Source organism: Bombus flavifrons, chromosome 1 (assembly GCF_040668555.2).
Source record: "Bombus flavifrons isolate JBK064 chromosome 1, iyBomFlav1_principal, whole genome shotgun sequence".
NCBI lineage: Eukaryota > Metazoa > Arthropoda > Insecta > Hymenoptera > Apidae > Bombus > Bombus flavifrons.
The window spans coordinates 15,623,555-15,646,234 of NC_138442.1; the positions used below are offsets into that span (position 1 = coordinate 15,623,555).

General features: G+C 42.2%; 1 protein-coding gene and 1 long non-coding RNA gene across 4 annotated transcripts in view; one reads left to right on the top strand and one right to left on the bottom strand.

The window, feature by feature from the left end:
* LOC138178349 (uncharacterized) overlaps window positions 1-9,093 on the bottom strand; it is a 303,819-nt gene extending 294,726 nt beyond the window's left edge. For all 3 annotated transcript variants that reach the window (XM_069110111.1, XM_069110121.1, XM_069110102.1), the window contains exon 1: window positions 8,667-9,093. In XM_069110111.1, the coding sequence (XP_068966212.1) occupies window positions 8,667-8,738 (72 nt within the window). In that variant the 5' untranslated portion in view covers window positions 8,739-9,093. The remainder of the gene's footprint in view (window positions 1-8,666) is intronic.
* LOC138178665 (uncharacterized) lies at window positions 1,395-18,143 on the top strand. Its single transcript, XR_011172773.1, has 9 exons — window positions 1,395-1,665; window positions 9,071-9,253; window positions 9,765-10,349; window positions 10,559-10,706; window positions 11,671-13,407; window positions 13,573-13,719; window positions 13,811-14,027; window positions 14,623-14,753; window positions 17,609-18,143. It is a non-coding gene; the product is annotated as an uncharacterized LOC138178665 (long non-coding RNA).
* The last annotated feature ends 4,537 nt before the right edge of the window (window positions 18,144-22,680 follow it).

The window sequence follows — 22,680 nt, forward strand, 5'->3', positions numbered from 1 at the left end:
AACCTGCAAAAAATATCGAAGCTCTGTCTCATGAATCACACTTGATCATACTAAGCTTCTATACACCTCTATCCCAAGAAGTTTCCTGTCTAAATTCTTGAATCTTCTACCTAAATACGATCTCACGATAGCAAATTAATTGCATGTATTTCTGCAACATATTGCGTGAACGATATAATTAACGGCACACCGTAAAAAAACCGCAACCGAACGGACGGTTGCGTGAGTCACTTTCATTCGCGTTGGCGCGCCAAGCGCGCGAATTAAATTGAAACGCGCGAATGCGCGCGCCTGCGCGGATAGATGCGCGAGAGACGAACGCGCCGCATATTCAAAATTTGTCGACCTTCGCGCGTATACTCAAATTACGCGTTACGCAAGTGAAGAATAGCGTGTGGTCTAACTGACAAATAATCCGATAACAATTCACAAGTTTCGGTAGTTTATCGGTAGATCTTTTATTTACCGGGCGGATTTATTCCTTTCTCGTTGTGACCGAATTTACGCTCTGCTATCTTGAGTAAGGGAAATAAAATAAATACCATCTTAGATTTTCCAAATGGATAGAAGTTACGAGTCATATTTTGTTAGTTCCTTTGTGATATTTATTTACCGAGGCGTGAATAAACCGAAATAACTTTGCTATCGAGTGTTCGTTGTTCTTATCTTGTTAGAGAAATATCAGAAGACTACGGTTTAATATCATATCTCAATGTTTTCGAAGCAAAGAACACAGAATCTTATGTCACCCATAGAATAATACAAAGTCGTGTTAGTTATCACAGACGTGAAACTAGGTCTAGAAAGATTAATTTCAAAGTGAGCTAACAAGGTTGTCCTATCTTCACGGAGATAAATTACAAAAACCGTGTAAATCTCCAAAAACGTTTGTCTTGCTCAAATACGTGTAACTCCAAACATCTATCCGTATCTATGAATCAATTAACGATATAATTATACAAGGAGCAACAGGAAAAAGATCTAACTCCATCAATCTTATTGAAACAGCCTAAACATAGCCTTCTATCGAGGAAACGAGCCTTCGAGCACTCACGTCCGCTTCACACCCCTTCAGCTCTCTTCGAACTCATTACAAAGCGTGGCCGGTAACATAATTCATTGGAACAATAACGTACCTTGGCCCGGCTGGTATTCGAGAGCACGAAGAGAGAAAGAAAGAGAGAACACGTAACTGAATGCTCTTTTATCGTACTAATTTAAATTTTTATACGTAGCCGCGGCCAGGGGAGAGAAGGAGCCCGGGAATCTTTTGTGCGTTGTCGTCGACTGCTAAGCAACTATCATCAATTATCCTCCGACATTGGCAGCGCGCGGCTCGTGGCACATCTCGAGCTGTTCTCGATAGAGCCTCGAAGAGCTGGGAGAGACGACGATCTTTCTATCCTTCGAGACTCACGAGCGTTCACCTCACGCCGACACGAGAGAACCGGAGTGGGCCGGCTCGCGACGGTACAGATTCTCTCGACACAATGCCCATTCCTGCCGTGAAATTGTCTTAATTGTGATTAAAGTTTTTGTCAGTCGACGCCGGATGTTCCTGTGTATGCACGAGGATAGAGAAAGAACTAGGTTTCTCCCGAGACGCGAACAAAGCCCGCGACACTCTAGATTCTTATCGAATACTGGATTTCCTACGTATACTTCGTAAGTATTAGGACACATATTTTATACGAAGCGTGACAATTGAATCGTCGAAAAGGCAAATTAATCAACTCCGCTTTTTATTCAAGTTAGCAATTTTACAATAGTATTCAATAGCTCAAAAAAAAATCTTATTTTCAGAAAATTATTTACCAGAAATAGAGAAAGCGTAAATAACCGTAAATTCTAAGATAAATTTTTAGAAACAATGTTTGTAATTGTTATTCGTCTATGCGATTTAATTTGTAGAGTTGGTCAACGTGATTTCTAAGCGTCCCAAAACTGTTCATTCCATTTCGTCTGTCTTACTAAATTAAGTCGTTGAAACTCAACAGTGTTCGCCTTACGCACGTCCCCATTACGTTATTACATTTGCCAAGTATAATCAGGTTGATGACGTTGCTCCATAGATCATTTGTCGCGTCCTTCGTGTTGAATAATTTGATTCGATTTGAGAGCGCGGTTAGACACATTGATGGTGTGGAGAGATTGTAAGAAAAAGTACGAATTCTTTCCGCGATACGTCAACGTACGAGGTTTTCTGGATCTTGATAGCCGAGAGCTGTTGCAGTCGATGCTCGTTAAGGAAAACGTTTCCGGTATTTCGCAAGCGCTGTAGCCAACTTTGTCGGACGACTAAAGACATTGTAATAGCGAGATATATAGGGTAACCGTGTCCTTACATTTTAATAGAGCTCATTGAAGAGACTAAATTACCTTTCAGAGGTCTTTTATAAGCTTAACCGCGAATACTATATATATAATACTAATTATGTGCTTTTTATCGCGACATCCTTGAATCTGACTGAAAATGTAACCGTTAACTCAACTATATCGTATAATACAAACTATACATATTATACATCGCTATACAACTATAGTTAAACCTTAACTCAAATAACACACGATGCCAAACGTCTCGATAATTTTCTGTTGAGATTTTATGTATCTCGAAATAGAGAGAGCAAACACGTGGATGAATGTATTACAGGATTTCTTTATCAAAAATGTTAGAAATTAAGATTTCCAGTGGTTTCTATCCTATATGATAATTTATTGATAGATGGATATATTACAATGGATTAAACAGAAAAAGATGATTATTTAACTTAAATTTTCGATTAATGATTCTTCACTCTCCGGTGACTAACTGAACATCAACGATTGCGGTGCCGAAATATATTGATGGCCGGTTAGGCTTATCGAAGTTTTCCAACCATTTCGGCTTGTCGGCATTTGCGCTTTATCGTCGACAATGTCTGTACGTTGGCGATTTTTCCGCGGTACTATAACAGAGACCAAAGAAGCCGCTGTAAAGAGAATCGTTGTGCCAAAAACTAAACACTTGAGAAGATGTAGAGTTTTCCTAGAAGTCAGACCCACTTCAACATTTTCAATTATATATAACTGCAGCAAGTCAATATATTTCTATTAAACCATACCAGTTAAGGATACAAAGAACGATCCGTAATCTGGTAGATAGCTCCTATCTGAAATTTTATTTCTTTCCTCAAGTCTCCCCAAACTTCAAAATTGTTCTTCCGACGCGATAAACATCATACTTCCTATTCGCGAAATAATAACCTGGTGGAAACGAAAATTCAACGATTCATCAAGATTCGTGGTACTTGACTTTTTTTGGCTTTACGAGCTCACCTGAATGTCGCGTCAGAGGAACGATATTTAATAGAAGCAACAAAGCGTGAAGCAACGAAGCGGCTCGCGATAAAAGAACGGCGGAAGGTGGGGGAAGAACGGTGGGGAAAGGGCACGTGTTTCGTTTTTTCGATGGAATTTGCATAGTACCTTTCTCTGGTCCTCACGAACGGGGCAAGTCGGCAGTCTAGAAGTGCGCTCGATTAATTAGCGGCGAAAGTAAGTGAAATTGCACACGGTGTATTGTGGCAAGCGCATCCCTGCACGACGCTAACAGCGTCCAGGTGCCGTACTCTCCAGCCAAGGCGGAATGTCGACCCGCTATTTTTCTCGGTTAATCATAATCACTTATGTAGGTCACGTGAAAATACGAAACGCGCGCGAATAACGCTCCTCGCTCTATATAATCACTTCGTTCCCAGATCAAACTCTTCGACTCGACTGTTTGACGAGAACGATATTCGAACCTCTCAGATGCCTCGCCGATCAACTCCACGTTTTATTGATTCCTTAATTTTGTTACATAAATATGCGATTAATATTCAGTTCTCGAGAAAGAAATGACTTACTGCCATAAGCCAATTTATTATATTATTTATTTTATATTATTTCTACATTTCTATCATAGTAACCTTATTTCTATTCATAGAAAATGCTAACATCGTTTTGTAAAAAAAAAGGCTCTGGCGAAACCTGTATATTACTCATATTCCACACGAAATCATCAGCTTCGAAGGTGTCACGATTCGAACCAATAACTAGCCTAAGATAACGTGGCGAGAGTCTATGAAAATTTTCTGCCGTTTCCAAGACGATGAACGTAAGTAACTAAGTAAAGTCGGTAATGTTGACCGAAGCGAAGCGTTCGGTCGTAAAGTTAAGATACATGTGTATGTTTTCAGAAAATTTGTAGACACACGAAGTTTTAGGGCGTCGCGTTAGAACAACGTCAAATATGTACCGAGTAATAAATCCGTGTCAATGTACATAAACGTAAGCTTGCCAACGTGGCTTCGAAATCACGGCGTCATAGTTCCGACAGGAATCGCTGTCGAGTGAAAATTAGCTTCTTCAGTCGTGGCAAAGAGGTTTCGTAAGAAATATGTACGTTAATACATATTAAACAAGGGGTTCGTGCGATTAAACCGGGGACAAACGTTTTTCTGACGATCCGCGAGCAGCGACCGTGTAACCTAAGCATATACGCCAAGAACGAACAATGATATCATCGATCTTGCTTCATATAGTATGAGAGTCTTTCGAGAAGAAAACAGTATCGTACGATGGAACGTAGCTCGTTTCGTTTCTATTTAATTTCAGGGACGATGAATGAGCGCCTCGAACGTAACATAATAAGATCCACGCGGAAGAGGATGTACGTGATAGCGTTTTAACCGAATTAAGAGAATGTACAGGATGTTATAAAAAAAAAATGATCTAGATCTTCGTAAGCCTATAATAGCTATCGCCAAGAGGAGTAAAATATATTCGTTAAACGGAGATCCTAAAATCAAGCAAATATTTTTCTCCAAACGTACTATAAATCTCCAAACAAAGTCTTTCAGCCTATTTTTATAACACCTTATATAACTGAAAACAAGTATAATATTAGGGAGAGAACGGAGAGAAGCTCGTTCGTTCAACTGCAACATCGTATCTCACATGGCTGATCCGATTTGCAACGGCCATGAACGTTAACAATAGCGATTAAAGAGTCATCGATCAATCTGTCCGCCTACATTCGTTCAAAGCAAACATTCTTCTCGGTGTTTCCACTTTCGATTCAAGTACGCCGTTCGATAATGGAACAAATTATTTCCGATAAAACGAAGAAGTTGAAGAGCGTGGGCAAGAGCCGATACGAACGAAGCAAATTAAATTAACACTGCTAGGAAAGAAAACAACGATTTGATTACCGACGCCACCGAAGACTCCTCCTTTTCTTCTTGCTTCTTGTTCCGATCCGCGGTCGTGACTGCGAACCACGATACGAGATGTGCAAAACATTGCGATAGCGCGAGTAACGGGAGAAAATGCTGCGTTAACGAGTTTCAGATAAAACTGCCTTTGAATCGCAACGATTTTCAACGTCGTTTCCATCAGCCTCCGAGGCTGATCAACGCGAGTAAAAGTCTTTAAGAATTTATTAACTTTCTTTGAAACTCTTCCTCGCTCAGAGAGAAAGAGTTTCTATTTTATACACATATGGAAATATGTATAATTCAAGTAATTCTCAAACGCGTACCTACAAAACGCTTCAAACGCGCAATTTAAATCCACGTATACGCATACAAGCTATCTATTGTAAAGCTATATCTAGTGGTACGAAATTTTAGTTAATGCTCGATTATCTGATCGCGAATTCCTATTATGCGAACGAAGGATGATAGGTAATGAAGAAAATTGGCCAACTCCCATCATATGAACTCCAGTCGCATAAATTGTTTCTCCCCCGACAAGTTCAATACATGAAGGGCCACTGTGCTCTCTCTCTCTCTCTCTTTCTTACATCCTCGATATTCCACGCAATTGTCAAGAACGATAATGACAATAGAGGGCGATCGTCTTCGAGAAAAAGCTTAAAACGTACGACGGCGAAAATCGAAATAGATCAACACGCCCACGCGACGATGTCCCGCTCCGGAGTTGCTGGTAAGCACGATAAAACGGGGAAACGGTTCACGCCGGTTTCGCGAGTTGTTCGAGGGCCAGACGAGGACAGATAACGAGATATAGGGATGGGAGAGGGGTGGTCGGCCGTATTTATCACTCTGAGATCCCGAAGAGCGCACAATGCAAGGCGAGAGAGAAGAAAAGAGAGGTGAACGGAGCGGTTCGCCAGGCTGTGGAACGAGACGCGATGTAGTGCAGGTAGATTTATGGAAGGTGGGAGGGAAGAGAGAAAGAGAGACTCCGTGTGTTTGTGTCGCAGGTCAGCCGCGGTTCACGGTCACGGGGACCAACCGCTGGACTAACCTAACGTAACCTGACTCGGCGACCGCAAACTGAATTGCACCCCGTCCGCCCCTCGACACCCCCTAGTCCACCCTAACCCCCCGGTTTCCGACCGCCTACCGCTCCTTTCTTTCCTCTCGAACCGATCTTCGTCTCTACACGTTGCTACTCCATTCGTCTACCCTAGCTGTACTCGCGAACCTCCCACCTCCTCCAGCGGACCGATCCGTTTAATTTATTAAGATGCTGACTCCCCCTCTGCCCCCCTTCCCTTCAGCCACCGACCCAGGACTTTGCAAAAGCGCCGTCCCTTTTTTTTCTCTCTCCCTCTCGATAATTACAATACGAAAGCCGCGGATCGAGTTCTAGGAAACAGACTGACTGCGAATCGACGCTGTTCTCGAGACGCGATGAGTTCTTGCGATGATTCGAAGAGTCGGATTTGGATTCGCTGGATTCTTCGTGTGGAGCAGGGGGTGAAGATTGACGTAGAGATAAATCAGATGAATTGGAGAGCTGTTAATATTAGAAACGATATTATAGGGTTTCTAATTTTAACCCTTGACACATTCAGTGCCGTGTGAATCTAATAATAGATATACGTTGAACTTTCCAATTCACGCCATTGATGTCCTCAGCGCGTACAAAAGTGATGATGCGTCTCCCTGGTGGTGAGCCTGAGTTATAATTTGATCCTCATTTAAACTTAATATGTACTATTGTGTAAAACTTTGCTAATGATATTAATCCAATTCTAGCGATAGATATTAGCATTATTTCACTTGAAGCATCTCAACGATTTTCAATTAGACCCACAATTATAACATAATTTCAGAGATTTAAACTTTTGACCGTAGTGTCTCAGAACTACCGAAGAATTAAAGTACTCCCATTTCACTCTAGTGCCTACTCGTTCACCTAAACGCATTTCAATTTTAATGTTTAAGAAATTGGTTAAAATCCATTACAACGACGGGAATCGAAATACATCGAAATATACGTCTGACTGTATAATCGGAATATCTACATACTTATTCCACCGAGACTTAACGCTCGATGCGAACCCCCGTTACATCAGGGTATAACAATCGTTTGCATAACCGTGCGGTGGATCTCCGTGCTTACGCATCAAAGTAATCCAATCCGACAAGTCGTAAATTGCGCGCACCCCCAACCCAAACGTGTTTCCCTTCCGCTGTACGAAATTTATTAACAGGGCGTGCCTATAGGTACGGTACACAGACCAGCCATCTTTTTCCTGATTGATTAACACATCTTGCTGGATCTGCCGTGTTCATTGCTAACCTGTTCAGCGATAAAATTTAATAAAAAGATCTGTCGACAAATTAGACACGGTCGTATTGTTTATCAATTAATCAACAAGTATCGATAGTTAAGCAGACACGAAGGAAAAAAGCGTAGAAAGGGGAGATCCAGTCCACGTCACGCTGCGAACGGCGAACGAATCCTACTTCGATGAAAAATCAATGAACCAATGAATTGTGCACGCATCCGATCGATCATGATGATGATAGAGATAACGATATTCATCTTGTAATATACAATGTATATTATAGGACTTACAGGCCATAAATAAATAATAACAATAATGATATATCGATAGAAATCGACAACGCGGCCGGCACGAAACGGTACAGAAAGAAATTAGAACTGCTACGCCGGCTCCTACGGCAATTATCCAATTACCGTGTTCGCATTAGCTACAGTTGCAACGTCTAATAATTGCACCTTCGTTCTGGTAAAACGGTCGAACGTGGAACGACCTCACCGGTAAGTCGCGATACAATGCGCGCGCAACTAGCGATTCAGCTAATCGAAAATCGAGGGAAAATTGGATTATTTTGGACAGTATTTCGATAGAAATATCTAGCGGCTATGAAACTGAAACATTCTATATTGAGTTCCTTTTCCTTTATTAAACTTCAACAACCATGCAACGAATTTACGTCTTATTAATGGTTCCGAACGTAAACCCTTATATGTATAACTTTGTTGGAAGTATTCTGTGCTTTCGGTCGAAAGAGTTACGAGGAGAAAAAAAAGATCGATGCTGCCGATAGGTGGTAATTTTCATACCAAGTACGGTTTCCGGTCGGCTCGTTGCATAACGTATTCAATGGCTACCGCAATTACAGCGGCCGTTTGACGCGAAGCGCGGCTAAGTTCGGTCATAAAATCCTGACCTTGAGAATTACGATGCAACGTTCGTACGTTTATTTCTCGCCGGTGCTGTCGATGGAAACCCATCCAAAACGGCGGTTTTGCTTCGTTCGGACAAATCATTTGCATCGTGAACAACCACACGCCCGCGCGTAAACTAAACTACGCGCGTACGGCGCCAAATTACGAAGTACAAAGCGTGCAACACTTACAGGCAGATTCCTGAGCCCCAGCCGCACCTTCGAGTACTTCTTCATAAAGACCCGCCAGAGCACGTAAGCCATGACGACTATCCAACTTTCGATTCACTCGTGAGGTTATCTTCGAGATTATTCCGTCACCTTTCACACTTTGTCACCGTTTCACGTAAAAATTTCAAAGATTAACACCATCAGCGTCCGGATTCGCAAACGTCCGTCCATGATACGATCGTTCGATTATCGAAATTACTCCGCATCTCGATCTCGAATCGGTCGTGGGATAATGGCGGGAACACGATTGCGCGGTAAAAAGTCGATATCGAATTCGAAAGTGGTTCGTCTATGGCGCCACTTTTCCCGCGTGAAACAACCCCACGACCGTTTAACCTTAACCAATGATACTCACTTTGTACAAGGTTCTCGTATTAGCACGGCGAAGAAAAGGGAGGAGAGAATCGTCGAGCAGAAAAATAACGAAACGTGTCTCGCGTACGTTACAAGAGGAAGCAACACATCTCGCGTACAAATTGATGCGACAAACTTCATGCCATTCCGATAATGAGCGGCTGGATAAATCACCATTCACTTCTAAAGGAACAGTATGTATTTTTCTACTCAAACGTTCCCAAGATTTCACTATTTTCTGATAGAGAAAAACATAACCAAGATTTGACCTCGTAACACGTTTTTATAAAACACCTCTCTATTCCCGTATCTGATATTACATTCATTTTACGATAATTTTCCGTATACAAAGAATTCGCGTTTTCTCTAGCCGTCACGAAAAATAAATGAACGCGATCCATGCATTAGCAGAAAAATACAGAACAGCGAAAGCTAATAATCTTCGAATCGGCGCAATTCGATCTCTTGCATAATTCATTATAATGTCCCGATTGTAATTGCGTCCGGCCATGCACGCCACCAATACTATCGACACGCACGGTATGATCGATAAACATCAAAGCCAGTGTTCACTCGGTCGATCGAAATCGCCGCTGCGCGTATTCGTTGATTTACACGAAACCACGGTACGACATCCGATTCAACACATATATATAATCACGTGTCAGGGGATAAACTTAACCTTGAAATCCTTTGTTTTTGCAGGGAAGATGCACGCCTGTACACAGGCGGAAATGAATCAGTTGCACGCAGTGTCACGAGAAATGTCGTCAGACCAGAATACAAGGAAGCGACTGTCATGATTTAATCGACGAACCAATGAGACTTTCTGTCGTCCTCGAAGGATATAAACACTTTCGAAACTACGCTCTGTACGAGAGGTTACTCCAAAGGAAAATCACACAAGACTACGATGGCAACGTTCGACAATTAGGACGCCTGCGATCACTGAGATTCCGTCGAAAGTTTTTGTTGGTATTGATACAGCAGGATGCACGAGGATTTTGAACGAACGACGCGCGTCAAAACGCCCGTATGCCTGACGGCTCTCGCTGCCGAGATATAACTGACACGACACACGCAACTACCTACTCTCGCGCTCGAACCGTGGAACGATGAAACGGAACGTCCGGAACGCCGGAACTATGGAACGATATATACCTGAATCGCGTTTCAGCGCAACTTTAGGCGTGTCTTTAACCACCCGACACCACGTTTAATGGAAATAGAGGGTGTGCTCCTGAGGTCTATGTCCCTGAAATCTCGAGTTCGCTGAACTCTGGTATCATGGTGCTTTTATTCATACTTTTATTTTATGTTGCTTAATATTAATCCATCTTAATCCCTAAACACTTCAATTTAAAATGTATTAAATATTTGAAATATCGTAGTTTGGCAGTATTATAAGGACGAGTGCCACGATTTAATCAATAAATCGATACTATAACTTAATGTAATTTGCCTTAATATCTGTATTGATTTATAAATTCATGTTTAAGGAATATTTCTATTTCGAAGAAGATGCCAGTCACCATGGTTGGTAACACGCCATAAAGACACCACTAACAGCTGTTTGTCACGCAAAAATGAAGAAACAAAAAAGAAATCATTCATGGTAATACTGACATCTGCCGAAGCATATAGGCGGTAAACAACTCAGACTCTTTACCATTTAATTACTATACCGTATAATTCAGCTATTAATTAGCTATTAATCAAGAAACACAGCGATTTTAAATTAACTTTTTCTTCTATTTCTTTACGTTATTCCGCGAATAACGTTTTCAGGACGAACGTCGTTTTTATAAATCGTATGCGACGCTTAACAGAAAGGTTAATTTCTTAAGAAACGATCTTTGTTCCCCGCCGTGACATCGTAAACCGGTGACGCGAATGGTTTGGAGGGAGTCGAAGGAGAAATGGAAAAAAACGGGCGTTTAAAAAGCAATATAACGCGAGCCGGTCGTAATGGAGGAAAGAGTTAAAACGAATCAGCGTGTCTCACGGCGCAGCCAAAACAAACAGAGCTAAACAAGCGGAAGGCTCGATGCCCCCGCTCCACACGTGCCCTCTCCTGTTTACATTCGTTTGTTTTCACTTCAATGCTGGCCAACTCGACTTCCCATTCGCTGCTGCACATTACGCGACTGTATTACCATCCCTATACATTACACATCCGGGCCGTTTGATTTATCAGCCGATAAAACGTTTTCAAGGCACTCTTGTTAACGAGACCTAATCGCCGATACAATTAGGACAGATAAAAATGCTCCCGTTATTGACTTTCGCAATGGCTATCTCGATTCTCGTTACAGCATCGATGTTTTTTCCCTGTTTCCTTACGTCTGACGTTAATACCGCGTGTATCCCGCAGCGTAAGTGACGTTAAAATGCGAACATTTCCGACTGCTAATGATATGTTTCGCGAGACGAATGTAAAAGAAAAAAAGAAGAGTCAGAGAGATTGGCGATAAATTTTCAGAGTCGTTGAACGATTCCGTGCTCGATCGGGCGTGGAAAAATTAAAGGAATATCGCGAAACGTGACACGAAACGCTACAAACCGCGATAATTCTTCGAATGCCTCCAATAATTCCCTCTTTAAATTCCAGATACGCGCGAGAACGAAACGGCAGAAGAACGTATATAACGGCGAAGGGTGAAAAGAAATATGGAGAACTGCTTGGAGAGCTGGTAGACAGCGCATAAAAAATGCCAAATGTTTCGGGATGTAGGAGGCAACGCAAACCTCGTCGACGCCATTAACTCTTGAATTTTTAATACGTGAACGTGCAGCCCTTGCGTATCATGAATTCTGCCTTGAAGCACGGCGACATGCTTGAAACATCGAACATCGAACGTCGAGCCACGCGTTTGTTCGATCGTCGACTGAAAAGGGAAGCGCTTACGACGAAGAAACACACCCCAGCAAAATGGTTCTCTTTCGCGATTAGCGCCGGTGTCACGGCACTTCCGCTGTGTCTCTACCTCGCGCCACATCCTATCGCCTTTTACTTCTTCCCTTCTTTAATATTCAGCCACTGTTCTCGTAACCTACGTCGTGCCGCCACGCCGCCAGACACACGTAAATACGCGTACCTCACAAATATATCGCGCATGTGTGCAACGTGTTATCCTCTGTGCGTGTCACTATGCGCCTGTTCGCAGCATATGCATACAACCGTGCATTCTCTGCGAGACAATGGGCGTGCCCACCTCACGTGACTGGCACGTGAGCACCCTTAAAAAGGGCCCTCGGTTCCTGACGTTCATTCATACTGGTCTGCCTGTTTCGTGGTCGACACTGATGACCCTACACCGCGCGTCGGAAAGTCAAGAAGAATCGAATGACAGAAAGAGCAGAAAACCGCTGTTTAACCGTGTACCATTCAGAGACGGTTTTCGTGAGTCTTGCAGGTGCGCGGACGATTACACCGTGCAAACTATGCGTCACCGTAACAATGTCCTTTGCTCGACAGCTTCAACCGCTGCCCGACAGAAGTACCCTGTCGGGACAGGAGAATAATCCGTGGAACGAATGCAGTGAACTTGTTACTTAAATAAGCCGTGAAAGATGGAGTGTGTTTGGATAAAGGTAAATAAACGCGTCTTGTGCACCGAGTACAATGACCTTTCGTACTTCTGAATTCGTATTTATTCAACCATTTAAGCTCTTTATACAATGTATGTACGCAAATATTATAAATGAGAAGACAATCGACGACAGGATTCTTCGATCTACGAAATGCGGCGTAATAAAAGCGAGCAAGTGAACGGCAATGTCAATGGTTTCACGACTATTCTTGGATCTCTTCCAATAGCGCTATCGTGCTCGGAATCGATAAAGGAACTAACGTTTATTATTTCGCAAGCAACCCCTCCCGTGTGAACGCGCTCGACCCTCACAAATCGTAATTGCCGGGCAACGAACAGGCATGTCTAGCTGCTCTATGAGATAGCTTGCCTCTGAGTCACTCCCCCGCGGTGCGTTTAAACTTTGAACGCTTTCTGCACGTCGGACCGACACGTTACACTGCGCAATAATTGTAACGACTCTTGGCTTCGTTCATGAATCGACCGCTTCGGGCTGGCAACTGTTTCATGCGTGTTCCAATGTATACGCGGAAAATCAGGCTGAATAGTTGCTTTGGAAAGCGAAACGCCAGTGTTTGATAATGCAAATTCTTGTTTCAATTTATACGTTTTTATAAAGATTTCTTTTTCATGTTGGCTTTATATCGCATCGACACCTCGACTATTAGCGACAGATAGATATTATTCTTTTGCCAATCTCTTCTGTTGCAAAAATCAGACGAATCTACCTCGATAAATTTTCCACACTTTCTTGGGTAAGTAGTCACTTTTCTTCGAGAAAGTTACGCGAACCACTACGTAGATGGTAATCTGCGGAAAAAAGTTCTGATGAGTAGAAGGAACAAGGAACCATCTACTGGTTGGATTGCTGTAATTTTTTGCACATTCAAGTTGTTGCAATCTAATTTACATTAACATAGAACAGAATTGGCTTTTCCCAAGTGAGCAAAATTTTCATCGCGTGCAGGAGGCAGACACGCCATACGAACAAACGGACAGCGAAACTTTCAGCTCGCGGCTAGATTTAAAACTGAAATTCAACAGGTGGACCATGCAAATATTTGTCGGTAAGAAGTTACTGGCAACGACCCAGTATTCTACCTACCATAAACCTACTGTTACACAACTGTAAACGTAAACCACCGTTTCTAACTGCAGGAAACGAGGCATTCGTATAATACCACTCATCAATAGTGTTGCCCCGGGCATTATCATCTACGCACAGAAAAAAGAGATTCCTTCATCGTGGAGAAAATTGACAGCTCCGAAACGTCTTCTTTTGTCGATAACATCCAAATCGATGATGATTAGAATTTTTATGTCATCGGACGAAACTGTAAGGGCAAGCATCCTGGACATGTGGAAGGAAGCGTAGGTAATTAGAGAGCGGATTAACGTGTCGTAAGACGTACCTGTAAAAACAGCGTTCTGCATGTGTATCGGTTGCATGTGTATCAGTCTGAAATCGTAACGTGCAACACGAATCGTGAATCACTGGTTCGCTCGTTGAGCAAGAGGGAGTGCTCGCCACGAACGCCGCACCACGAATTGACGATAGATAAATGCGCGGGAGATCGTATTATCACGATCCTTTGGGGACCCAGCGAGGTTATCCGGGTTAATCGAAGAACCAGCCAGTGTAACGACGACGATTATTATTCGATCTGGCGAAATTCGCCTACGTATCGATCTTATTCGAGCCACTTTCGCGAACACGGCGCCGCGCCGCGCGCCGTAGCCCTTTTAGAAGCCACTTATTATCCAGACCGATTCCGGCCGCCGATTGAGAGCATTTCTCAAGCTGGCCAACACGATCATTAGGGCATTTTAGATCGGTTGCATGTTTCAGCGTGGATTGCGAAATTTTTAATTTGTTACTTTAACACCGAGAATCGTACCTTCTAAAAAACTTGCCATCCCACGTTTTATCTTGATTCATCTGCCTAACTCCAAGTTTCGTTTCTTTGTAGTTTAAAAGTTGAGCCGACAGATCCGGCGAACGCTTTCAAGATCAAAGAATGGATCTAAAAAGGATTAAGCATCCTAAGGTTCCTTGCCTCGAAGTAAAGCTGACTCATAAGAATCCTTGCTTCCAAATCTGGTCAGTCAAACTGTTTTCGTCCAATGAATTTTAATTTAGTCTCATAGTCTTCCATCATCTAGTTTCATTTAGTTTCACAGCCGCTGAGTTATAAGAAAAGAAAGTACGTAACGATAATAAGAATGATGCTACTTAACGGTTTACCATGGTGTAAAAATTTGACATTCCGCGGGTTTACTATTGCCGCCCCGAGGACTAAATTATGGCGCCTCGGATCCCGCACCGCATTTGCAAACCCGTCGTACCGCACGTCGTACGACCGGCAGGTTTTGCACGTTACACTTTATATCCTGAGTGCATGCCACGACAGGTACTTACACTGTCAGCGTAAGGTTACAACGAAAATAACGAAAGAACATACAACGGGGTTACGGCCCTCTTAACAATTAGCACGTACCGTTGATCGCGGAACACGGTCTCCCATAAATATCCGTGAAAACGTTCCCGGTAATGAGACGAACGTCGTTTCGGAATTCGTTGTGAACCTGATTCGGGATTCACGTTCATCCGTTTAAACTGAAAAAAGAAAAGAATGTGTATAACCAAGCGCTGTCCTTTTCGCTTTATTAACACTAAATATCAGTAATCTGATGTTAAGTCTGGAGAAACCGGAGAAACGTTACTTGTAGTCGAAATAATGGAACTCCTAATGAATTTTAATTTCAACCGACCTCGAGTCTCTTCTCAGGACTGGAGAACACACTGACGCCAGTAAATCGCACGCTTTAACGGACAAATATGTCGGTGAAGCTGAAGGAAACAAGTAACGCACAAGCATCGTCTATTACGCAGAACTTTCGAGGCTTCTTCTCTTCTTCAACAAATCACTTTTTGCCTGTACGAAGTGCACGTATAGTTAGAGTCGTTGGTTTGAAAGGGAGGCGGCGACGTTCCTTTTTCGACAGGGAATCGTCGATATTTCGCCGCACTAAACCGCGACCAGCCACGTCCTTTTTTTCTTTACAACCATCCGGCTCTCTACGTCGAAGCAACATTTACGACGCGTTCTTTTTGTTCTCGGCGACGATACAGCTCGACGCGACGAAGAGGCACCGCTATACCCTTTCGACTCGTGCGTTCAAAGCGCCTCCTCGAGAGCCTTTGTCCTGCTCGTGCGGCCATTTTCTTTCTCTTCGCATTCTTTTCAGTGAATACCTATCCAGCGTTCAAGTAGACGCGCGTTCGGTGTACGAAGTGGAGAACGATACACGAAGACGACGAAGAAAAAGGAACGGATGATACCTACAGGGTGGAGGAAGAAAGGCGGGAAGGAAGGAACGATAGGCACAAGGGGTGGCGCGGGAGGTAAAGGAAGGCGAAGAAAGAACGAAGCGGAGGAGGAAGAAGAACGCGAGAAAGAAGCTAAAGTGAAACGAGCAGAAAAGACACACGAGCGATGAGTCATCGTAAAAAGAGGAAAGCTGGTGGTCGACTACTCTGATTCGAACGATCGTGTCTCGAGATTTTCTGCTACTTTTTGCCTTGGACGCATAATACCGTCTCTATCGTCATTTTAATACACGCAATACCAACAACCAACGGAACTGTCGACGGGCTGATAACGCGGAAAACGAAATGCTAAAAAGCCGATGGCTGTAGTCGAATGACAAGTACGATCGAGCTCTCTGATTGACAATCGATCGCTACTTTGATCTCCACGGCCAATAACTGTTGCTTCGTATTAGAAGCGGTCTACACAGTCATCGATTTTTATACACATGTCTTCTTATCTTTACGGGATTATCGAGATTACCAGATGGATTATCCCGCATGACGACTCTTTCTCGCGGAATGTAGGCTACGGAATTCTTTACGTGCGAAGACACGCATTTGACAATTCTTCGGCTACCGTTAAAGACGTATCAACAAGGATGCTGGTCATTATCGCCGTGAATGGGATCAGTTAGCGATTATCTCGTGTATGTCACGTCCCATCGTGTTAAGTGGCATTCTTTGCCGTATCATGTAGATTCGGTTCTTTATAATGATTTATAATAACGAGGTCTTAACAAGAACGCGAAAGCTCCTTTAGAATGTATATTGAAAAATTCCAGGAAAACATTTGACTGCAAATAATTTTATGTCGTGCCAGACGTCTCATCCACGATAAAAACGGGTTTTTATTAAATATAAAACTGTACGTTATATCGAGATCTTCGCAACATCGGATATTCCACCAGAGGTCAGTCTTTTCCACCAATTAACATTAAAAATTTTTTTTACTGTAAATAACGATTCGATCGTAGTATTCATAAGAATACGCGATCCCTCGTTAAAAGAGGATCATTGACGTTGGTGCTTTCCGTCGCAAAGACGAATATTTGTCTCGTTACGCAAGCGAAGCATCGCGGCGATCCAAGGACACGGACTAACCCGTTTCAGATGCCTGCTTTTGATGGATCTCCTCTGAGGCGCTCTTGAACGCGTCTGACATGAATCTCGTCAACGTTTTGATCGCTTCAAATAGCATTTACAATACGTACTCTTGTGTAAGGATCGCATAGTCTCGTAAAGAAAAATCCTTTGACGTTAACACATTGGCCATTTGCGAAAAGTATTTGTAAAGGAGTTTCATTATAACCGAGACTTCTCCCATGAATATACTATATGATGATACGATCGACCTTGTATCGGAATTGCGGGGAATTTAATCTAGACGTCTACGACTTAACTAGGTCCAAATGGATCTATTTGGAAATAGAAAGTATTATATTCGAAGCGTGAACGAAAGATTCAAATTCGAAATATAAAATAAAAAATAGGCTGTTCCAATTAAAAAGAGCAGTAAAGCATTCATCAATTTTCAACAGTTCTACCTGAGCTTATTTTATTAATGCAGACCCTTCAATTTCCAGATTGCAAAAAATTAACTAACAACAGACAACGGCCAAACGTATCAAATCCCGTCAAAGATGAAGCGACCTATATGCAAATGGAACGCTCAACGAAACAGAACTTTCATGGAGAATTTTTTCCGCGTTGCGAGCTCTTCGCACAAGCCACGTCGTAAAAGAGAACGTGGATTCGTTGCAGCTTCGAACGATCGATGCAAACGCGTGCGAAACGTTCGATATACCACGGCGAACGAACGGAGAACGTTGCACCACGAGGTTCACCTTGGAAGAAGTCATCCTAGACTTTTTCCCTGATTCGCACCTCCGGAATATCGAGTACGGAGGCGTCCGCTCGAAAAACCCGCTCGCCGCGTGGGTAACACGCAAGAAAATCCGCGAATGGTGGCGCAATCGAATAAAAGCTTAATGTCTCTGTCCTTGCGGAACTTCGAAGAACGACGCCACACCCTCATCGCCGTCGTCCGCTTCTTTCGCAGCATACACGCAAAATGTTCGTCGCCTTAATAAAGATGTAACGTATACACAGGCTCATGAAAGTATTCCAACACTTGTAGACGCCTTTTATGAATATATTATATTATGTGTATCGTACAAATCGTTTCGAAATATCAGGTCTGTAAGTATGAAACCGGAATTTGCCTATAGATGGCCCTAGCTGGTAATGTAGTTATCACTAAACTGCGTCATTGATGCCAAAAATCTTTGTTGACATCTCACAAACATTTTCGACTCAGAACAATACAAGTTTCATACGACAGCATAGTTTGTAATAGCGTTGAACATGTCAAATTTTGTGCCTGGAAACTACGATTTGCGGATAGCATTGATTTCCTGTTACCATTTGAAGAAAACTGCTGCAGAATCGCATCAAATGCTTGTCGAAGCTTACGGTGAGTATGCTCTTGGTAAATCACAGTGCTTTGAGTGGTTTAAAAAATTCAGAAGTGGCAATTTTGACGTGAGGAACGAAGAACGTGGAAGACCACCGAAAAAGTTTCAAGACAGCGAATTGCAAGCATTGTTGGATGAGGATGACGCTCAAACGCAACAACAACTCGATTTGAATCAAGCTTTGCGTGAAAAACGACCAGAATATCAAAAAGGGCAACACAAAGTAATTTTGCTTCGTGATAATGCACCATCGCATACAGCAAAACCGGCCAAGGAAACGATCGAAGCGTTCAGTTGGGAAATACTTTCGCACGCGGCTTACTCACCAGACTTGGCTCCGTCCGATTACTATTTATTTGCATCGATGGGACACGCACTTTCTGACCAGCACTTCACTTCTTACGAAAATGTACGAAAATGGCTCGACGACTGGTTTGCCTCAAAAGAGCGACAGTTTTTTTGGCGTGGCATCCACCAATTGCCAGACAGGTGGGAAAAATGTATAGCTAGCGATGGGCAATACTTCGAATAAAATATTTTTAATCATTTTCATACAATAAACGTGTATTTTCTATACAAAAATTCCGGTTTCATATTTACATACCTGGTACTATTAGCGCTGTAGCGAGATCTAGCTATCTATTGTACATGTATATACTAATGAAATTTCAGAACGTTTTACCTAACATACACGATATATGCATAAGTGTTCTCTGTGGTAAATGTTCAAATATTTTCGTAAATCATTGTATAACAACCGATTATGGTGATGCTCGTGGGTGCGATTATGTTTCACGCACGTCGGCCACGAATCCATTTAATTTCGCATGGCGCGACGCGGCGGTTCACCAGCGTCGCTTCTTATATGGATCGACCTGTCGAAAGGCAAACAAGTGATATGGGTCCACAACCTATCCCGAATCTCGCCTCGTGATTTCGCATTAATAATTCAGAGCATTCCTTGACCGGATCTTGGTTCGCTTGCAGGGTGTGGGACGTCGCGTCAGCGGTGAAGAATGGTATACGATAAGATTAAGGTAAATTTTCTTTGTTATCTTTTTATTTAACCTTTAATCTTTATTTTCCTTTTGGTTAGCTCAAAATCATAGTGATGGTTTGGTATCTTTTAAGAAATAACGCTCTGCATTTACCATTATAACAAATTCATTATATATTATTGCAGCCCTAAGGACATCCATGGCAGAAAATGAAGTTGTGACTCGATTAATTATTCACATTTCCTTCAAACTCAAGAAATTTTCCAACGATAGAAAAATAGAATTTTATGATCAAAACCATCTCACATCGAATGCAGAAAGTTTGAAGTAGAGTATCAAGGATAAAATGTTAAGTAAAAATAGCAGAGAAGATAAAAGGAAAGAGGAAGTCATCGACAGATGGCAGACGGTCGCAATTATCTATTAACACATACGGTATATTACTCAACAAATGTGATTGGCTGATAGTTCAGGTTCTAACTAAAAGTACCAGATGCTCTCGATTATACGTTCACAGGTTCGCGGATATCGATGCATGTTGACGACGAAATTAAGCGATAACCGGTTTTCTCCGAGTCTAATTATGGGTTTACAGCATATCGAAGGCAAGGAACACAAAGAGTAAATTAACTCAGAACGGATGTGAGCCTCACCATAATCGAACTTAGACAATAGGTATGACTACCACGCTCTTTGGCACAGGGAGCATAGTGAAATACGCGGATATTTCTCCGAATAGCAAGGAGCCTGGTTCTAAAAGATGCTGCTACGCCTCACGGAAGAAACTAAATCCAATTTAATGATCCTTAATGATCAATGTACGATGGAAAGGTGCGAACTAATCGCGAAAAAATTATCTTATTGCAAAATACGAAGCAAGAAACTTGAAAGAACGTTCCAAGTTAATTAAATGACAATTTCATGTTGGTAAAGTGATTTCAAATTCCTCGAACTCAAGTAATAGCTTCAATTCAAGTAACTTAACTAATCCAAACGTGACTCTAGATATTTACTTGAAGTCGGGTTATTTAAATTGAAACGATCGATGTAACTTGTACGAGGATAAAGTCAAAGTTACCAATTTGAACGAAGCTTACACGTCACTCCCAAAGTATCGAGTGTTTCGCGTACTTGATACCTTCGTCCGATGCTTCTGCGGTAGCTGAATGAATTCCACACGGTGTAATGAAAGAGCATTGTTTGTCAGAATATAATAGCCCGAAGGAAACGCGTGCTTCCAACAGCTGACGCGATCCTGCGTGGCAGCCTTGCGTAATTCGAATTACGTAATGACAACCGCGCCGATGACGGAGCCATGGTTCGCCGTCATCGGCTTTGTCCTGAGCTAAATATCGATCACTGTCCCGCGTATGTGCGGTTATTATCGCGCGTGTCTCTCGTTACGCGATTTCCAGCCGACTCTTGGCTCCGCTCTGACTTTCCGCCCTAGAGAAAAGATATCCTGCCGCGGAGTCAACGATCGTTACGGAAGATCGTAAACTGTCGCCGTTCATTGTGCAATAAAACTTGAGCATTCGCAACACTCCTCCGTCCATCCACGTCTTTACCTCCGTTCGCGCGGATCAACCTTCCGACCGATACAGAAAGGGATTAAGATTCATAATTATTCGATTAATTTCATAATCGATTGAGCTATAACTTCAAATAATGCATTGAACTTTTCTGTAATAATTAGACTGCAGAAGTTCGCGAGTTTATGGAAATTTCAAGATACAAAAATGCACAGAATGCTTCGAACGTGCAATAAATATGTAAAATATCCAAAGCAGTTGTTGTAATATTTGCCGAATGAAACGAATGTAATTTATCTATTTGCATTAAACATTTGCAGTCTAATAATAACGAACGCGAATGTTAAAAGTTACTTTAGCTTCTATTTTATTTAACTGTCTACTTTTATCGCGTTCTTGGCAATTGTTAACGGCGTTGTTTGGATTGTATAAGAACGAACATAGATGATCATCAAGGAGGTAATTTGTTGAGGTAGAACTTTCAGGGTGCACGATATTCTATAGACGAATAATATCGATCGTACAATTATACTACAAGAAACGGTATAAGTTTTCTTAACTTCATCCTTCAAAGTTGAGGTTTAAATAAAACCACTTTCATTAATTAATTTACGTTGCAAGCAGCATGAAAATCAATTCTTGGAAGACACGCGAGGATCATATTTTATATGTATGTACAGTAAAAGGGACGGAAAAAAGTGGAAAGCGAAACGATTATAATTGAAAGAAATACGACAGTGAGAGGACAGAGTGTTTCACCAATTTCTTTATATGTCCTTGCATACGTGTACGTGCAATATACGTGTTCGTGAATGGGCGTGTATTTTGCAACTGAACGAACGCCGGGAAATAGAGTAAGGTAATTATCGTCATAAATTTTTGCAAGAGCCTATCTTGTACTTAATCGCGTACGCATTATAGGGAACTGTGTCTGTCCATGGTCACGCTTCGTGGATGCAGTCATTCACGCGGCCAATCGTCGCAATGGACTAACAACATCCTGCAATTAAAGTACTTGTTCTGATATAGTTCCACGACATGTGGAGCAGAGATCGAAAGACGACGGCCGACGAATTTCGGTGAAATCATTCTCAGTCGCTTATAACTGATTGCCTTTCCCCGCAAATTCATAAATCAACGTTATGCGCTCTGTACGTAAGACATACTTAACGAGCTCAAATGGCAAAATAGGAAAAGCTTCGCCACAACACGATAACAATCGTTAATGTACAAGGAGTTAAAATAGAAAGCGTATTGCTCTTTATTTTAAATCTAAATACCTATCGATTAATATTCATTGTACTTATGCAAAGAAATTCAATTTTCCCACGAACAAAAGTTTTCCTTTGTAAAAGAAAGTGACTCTAGATTTTCGACAAACTTTCATACCGAGAATTACCCCGTTTGTGAGGGTTACCTCGTTACCGACACACCCTGTGGTTTAAAAGGTTTCGCTCGTTAACCTGTGATCTCCGTGAATAAACGCGTCGTGCAACAGAGCCGTACGATTCGTCGATTTAAACAACGGTAGACGTTTCTCAGGACAATACGCGTTTTGTAGATCATGGAGAACAAAACGGGCGTGCTTAATATGCTCCACGTCTTATCATGGAATCGCACGCGAGGCGGTCTCTTCGTCACGCAAAACGAC